We start from the raw sequence: 6,036 nt of genomic DNA, 5'->3' as shown, positions 1-6,036 counted from the left end.
ATTGGCTTGAGTAGTATGACGTGGGATGGCTTAACTCGCATGCAATTGGTCTCTGAGTTTTTCCTCGCTAAACCATTACCGTAGACGTCACCTGTCTGCGTGGAGCGTCACAATTTTTTCCCGCTAAAAGGCACAAACCTGATTGGCTTGAGTAGTATCACGTGGGATGGTTTACACTCGCATGCAATTGGTCTCTGCGGTTTCATCGCTAAGCCATTACCGTAAAAACTGTAAAAGCGGCGCAGGTCATAATAGAAGAGCCCCGTCTTTTAAACCATAGCCTTGATTAGATTCAGGAAGCTTGTTACGCTAAATGTAACAACAGTAATTTGTTAAATGAAATATAAATGGTGCCTCATTTACATAGAATAAGATACATAGAATAAATCTGCAATCAAAAGGAATCACAGAGAGTTTCAGTCAAAACAAGAGACAAGTCAATACTTGCGCGCGCGCGCGTGTGTGTGTAAATCATCCAGAAATGCAGTATATAGTCTTCAATTTCTAAAAGAGAAATAGTAAAAGGTTGTCAATAACTTCAGAACTTGCCACGATGAACTTACAGATCTTGGGGCTCGGTGTCACATTTCTGCGTTTGTTATGCGTTTCCCCACACAAGCAACTACCCGTTTTTCAGACATGCAACAAATCATATTCTCACAATCCTCACAAAAGATTTCACGGTCATCCTAGAGAAATACACACACATACAGTTAAGACAGTTGGATTAAATATGGATTTATTGTTCAAATAGCTGGGTAAAATGTACATATATCTGTACTACAGACGGTCCTTTGGGGAGAATGACAACACAAGACTCAAATGTCATGATCTGTCCTTGTTACTTTACTATCTAATGTAGATTTAAAAAATAAAAAAGGTGAAGCACAGAAAAACATTCAAAATGTGCAGTTTTCAGACAAAGACAGACAGACATTGTGCCCCTCTTTGAAAAAATTGTAGAAATTAGTTGAGAACTTAAGATTAGAGTGCTGGGCAGTATGAAAACAAATACTTCTTTGTGGGTCTCACCGTCGAGAGAGAAATGATCTAAAAATACAATGATTCTCACAAGGGTGACACAATGCACCAATGTGAGACTTGAAACTAACAAAAGACATCAGGGAATCACAACTACCATCCAACTGACAAATGTAGATCTGTGCTCAAATGATAGTATACAGTGACTCGACTGAAACCTCTCTTTCAGTTCTGTGGCTCCTGAGCTGTCCCTACGGTAGACGGCCTCTGGCCAAGAGGGACACCAGGTGTTTCCTCTCTGCCATCTGCTTACCATGGCTTACCATTTCCTAATGCATGACTGTTTGGGTTTACTGCTCTTCATGCTTTATTGTACTTCTGTATAATCCATCTGGAAGTTCCTATTGCAGGGGGAACCTCTCTTGGTATTGCCTATCCTGAGGTTTCTTCCTTTTTTCCCCCTCATACATAAAGGTTTTCTTTGGAATATTTCCTCGTCTCCCATTGTATGTGATATTACTATGACTTCAGACTTCTTAAACAACGAAACCCCTGCTAATTGGGCTGCTGTAAAGTGAGGCTATTACCACTAGGCGGAGACAAATAATAAGGTAAAGGAGCTGCTGTATGATGAGTCCACACCATAATAATTCACCTCGCAATCAATATTTAATTAACATAGGTGTTCAGTTAAACCTAAATGCAGACGTAAACCACCTCATTCTGCAAATTACTATTTCATTGATTAACACAGACAAAGAAACCCAATAATAATTGCACTTGGTGGAGAGCTTATTGATTTATATGCAATCCCCATGGGCATGATTATAAGATTAATACAAATACTCTTTGTAGATTGTTAGTTTAAATAATACGTATAAGGTTTTAATCTGTCTAACCCGAAGTCATTATCAGCCTCAGCCAGGGTTAATTGTACATGCAATCAACTTGAACGCCTTTAATAGATCTAGATTGATTATCTTTAACATACTGTTGCTCTTTGGGCTGCAGTGAAACTCCACAGGAGAGGGGGTTCCTGATTCACAATTCATCACACAATGTGATTTACAGTTCGATATGCTGCGCCCAGTACACTGCGCTGCATCAAGGCAGCTAAAAATTTACACAGCTCAAACGGAAACCAAAGAAAATGCTTTAGAAAATAAAAGCTGAGTACTGTAAGTTTAGATTGTAAATAAAAGAACTAAAAAAATAATAGCTCCGCTCATGCACATCGATATTTCGAAATATTAAAAGGACTTCATAATTTGTAGCAATGTGATGGTAATAGTAAAAACAGCTACAATGTAGTCTGGAGGTTGTATGGTTTACAGAACAGTTGATATTCATCTAAAATGACTGAATCGTTAACGTCTTATTTTGAAAGTTGTAACCAGAAGTGCAGTGCTTTGATTCTGGACTAACTTGCCTTTACGCGCTCTTCAACGGCAACTTTCTACAGAACGCACAGGCGCATTGTTCGCTCCTAATAACGGCTGTAGAGAGCCGAGACCACTTCACACTGTAGTGACCTCTTAGCAAATCCTTTTATTTTCACATCTAAAACTCAGGAAGACGGAACAATTGTGCGGTTTTACGCGCGGCACCGGAGCTTCTGATGACTTGCGCTAAAAACTCTAAAACTCTGCTGCATAGTGTTTCGTAAAAGGCTCGATCAGTGTCAAGGAGACAATGTGGGGGATTCACAGGACTCGGTACGCTGACGGTAACGGAACCGAAGCCAGCGAAGAAGCGGAGATTGTTGTCAACATCGGCGGGGTGAAACAGGTGTTGTATGCGGACATGCTGAATCGCTTCCCGGACACTCGGTTGGCGGAATTGGCGAACTGTTCAAATGGAAGTTTGGATGAAATCTCTTTACTTTGTGACGATTATGACCCCGACAACGGAGAATATTATTTTGACAGGGATCCCGAGGCGTTTAAGTGTGTAGTTGAGCTGTATTATTACGGGGAGATACACATAAAACGAGGCATCTGTCCAATTTGTTTCATGAAGGAGATGGAGTTCTGGAAAATCAGCTCGGATTTCCTTGACGATTGCTGTAAATGCCACCTGAATGAGGTAGAGGACGAACTTGCAGAGATTGCCGAGAAAGTCAAAACTATCCTGGTAGACCGAGAGGGCGACCCGTCTGCCAGAGGTTGGCAGCGCGTCCAGATGTGCCTGTGGCGGCTGATGGAGAAGCCGGAGTCCTCTCTACCCGCGCACATCATCGCAATAGTTTCTTTCATCTTCGTCCTCGTCTCCTCCGTGGTGATGTGTGTCGGAACCATCCCCGACTTGCAGGTAGAAGACGCGGAGGGTAACCTTTCGGAGCATCCGACTTTGGAGGTCATTGAGACGGTGTGCATTGGCTGGTTCACTATAGAATATGTCTCACGTCTGATGTCATCCACGAATAAAATCAAATTCGTCCTGTCTTTCATGAATATCATCGACTTCATGGCCATCATGCCTTTTTACGTGGTGCTGATTTTGATCTCCTTTGGTGCAGGAGTGATGGAGCTGGCAAACGTGCAGCAGGCAGTGCAGGCTTTACGCATAATGCGCATTGCGCGCATTTTCAAGCTCGCACGCCATTCCTCTGGTCTCCAGACCCTCACATCTGCCTTAAAGAGCAGCTTCAAAGAGCTCGGGCTGTTACTCATGTATATGGGCGTGGGGGTCTTTCTTTTCTCTGCTCTGGGCTACACTATGGAGCAGAGCCACCCGGACACCCTGTTCACAAGCATCCCACAGTCCTTCTGGTGGGCGGTGATCACCATGACCACAGTGGGATATGGCGACGTTTACCCTAAGACCACTTTGGGTCGGTGCAACGCAGCAATCAGCTTCCTTTGTGGGGTGATCGCCATAGCGTTGCCCATACACCCCATCATCAACAATTTTGTCCTGTTCTACAATAAGCAACAGGTTCTGGAGACTGCGGCCAAGCATGAGATTGAACTGATGGCCTTGCGATCTGGTGAGGGCGAGCTGAACGCAGCACTGGGCTCCCATAAACCTGCTGCTGCTGCTGGTGGTGGTGGTGCTGGAGTGTGTTACGGCTCTGGGCACCTCTGTCACAGCGACGCTCACCTGCCCCTGCTGAAGGACACCAGGGACAGGGCAGGAATCCAGAACCCCGGCATGGACACCAGCTTTGACAGCACGGCACAGCGGAGCCCCATAAATACTTAATCTCATGAGCACCGAAGACCTAAGATGACGTAAAGAATGAAAAGAAATGTAATCAAGTGAAGGATCCATTGCAGATGTGTTTAAATTTAGCCTGTAGGGTTAAATACTGATATCCAGTGAGATGTTTGTTTATAACCTCATTGAAATAATAGGTCCACAGTCACGGTCTCAAGGGGCCTTACATGCATTTTGAAGGATTGCAGCTATTAAATGGATGTACAGTGAGATATTGACTCGATGAACTCTGCCTTTCTGCAGTTAGTCCCTGTTGACTGACAAGTTCTGCAGTGATTCCCCCATGTAGGTTCCTTATATAACACCCCTTCCTCAATCCTCACACTCGTACACCATAGATCACATTGTAGCTTGTTCCTCTGTACATAAATCACAATGAATGTTTATTACACTGTTATGGCAAATGTCTCATGAAAAAGAAAATAGAAATGCAGTGAATGTGTTTTCAGCGTGGATAAACATCACATCTGAGGAGCCAAAACATGCCACAGATCAATTGAGTGCAATCAAATACAACCGCCTTAAATTTGTGAAGCTTTGAAATGTGTAGTTTTCTTTGTGTTGTTTTTTTTGTCACATCTCATGCGTCCCATCATGTCCCAAAGAGAAGAAATGACAACAACAGGATTTCACTGCATTATTGAAGAACTTTTTAAGTCATCCTGCTAACTAACAATGACACAGGCAAAGAAACAAACAGTTGTAGTCCAATAAAGCAGCAAAATCTCTCTGATATGAACTACAACCACATGATTGACCTGTTAAATTAAGCTCCACAAACAACATTAAGATGGTGTGGAATTAACAAGCTGGCTGAATGTTAGGATGGCCTTTAGCGCTTGGACTTGAAACAGGAGGATTAGAGGCAGAGGTTAGGCGACAACTCCAACAATGATAACCAAAATACAAGTAACTAAACATTTCCCAATTTACACAATACTGAGGCTCTCGGGCCTTTCACATGTCACACACATCTAGCAATCATGAGCCAACTAAATTTGTGTTTGTCTTTACAGGACATGTTCCACCATCTCCAGCTGAGAGGGAACTGCAATTCTTCCAATAAACGAATTGGCCTGTGTTTGTGTGTGTGTATGTGTATGTGTGTTCCTTTAACCAGACTATCAATTCTATTGTACATGCTAGTGATGAAGCCGACCTTCATCACAGTGAATTAGTGGAAATATTGAAATAAGTCCTGTAAATTATATTCAGCTTCCTTTTTTCGGGTTATATGGGATTAGAGCGGGTAAGTTAAGTTTGAATCTACTAGTGATCTTATTGGTAACAAGAATAACAACAGTGGTCTAGAGTGTTTTCTCTTCTTCCTAGGTGGGATCAGGCCCTCGGCTCCCTCGGCTGGAGGTACAGGTTTATGTGCCTGAAAGGGGCTTACATTTAACAGCAGCCGAGGAGTCGCTTGATTGCCAGGTTGGAGTTGTGGGGAAAAAGGGACGGAGCAACATGCTGGAGGTTAAACACAAACAATCCTCATAGCCGAGTTCTTACACATCAGAGACAAAGACGTAATGCAGTGCAGTCAGGAACATCTGAACGGAAAAGAAGGGGCCAAGGTCCAAAAAAACCATTAGTAGAGTCATTTTGATGAAACTTGTGAGTTTACACTTTCACATGATATTACAACATTTTATTGTTAATTGGTGCTATATTTCATAATATGAAATGTTTAAGCTACATACACCTGAATACCTGGTACAACTTCAAGTTTGAACAGCTGGAATGTGAAGTAGGGAGGTCATCAAAAATGCTCATGAACAAAAAGTGCTGGTCATCCCACCACAAAGGCAAACATGTATATATGATAATAAAATAAAT

At 42.6% G+C, this 6,036-nt stretch overlaps 1 protein-coding gene across 1 annotated transcript; it reads left to right on the top strand.

Annotated features, from left to right (window-relative positions):
* Positions 1–2,427: 2,427 nt before the first annotated feature.
* On the top strand, positions 2,428–4,619 carry LOC143012235 (voltage-gated potassium channel regulatory subunit KCNF1-like). Its single transcript, XM_076165272.1, has one exon. The coding sequence runs from the start codon at positions 2,674–2,676 to the stop codon at positions 4,183–4,185; it is 1,512 nt and encodes a 503-aa protein (XP_076021387.1). The 5' UTR covers positions 2,428–2,673; the 3' UTR covers positions 4,186–4,619.
* Positions 4,620–6,036: the final 1,417 nt, after the last annotated feature.

Source organism: Genypterus blacodes, unplaced genomic scaffold (assembly GCF_046128005.1).
Source record: "Genypterus blacodes isolate CSIRO-AG114 ecotype Tasmania unplaced genomic scaffold, CSIRO-AGI_Gbla_v1 ptg000143l_1, whole genome shotgun sequence".
Classification (NCBI taxonomy): domain Eukaryota; kingdom Metazoa; phylum Chordata; class Actinopteri; order Ophidiiformes; family Ophidiidae; genus Genypterus; species Genypterus blacodes.
The sequence above is the reverse complement of the archived record's forward strand: the minus strand, read 5'-3'. Positions and strand labels throughout refer to the sequence as shown.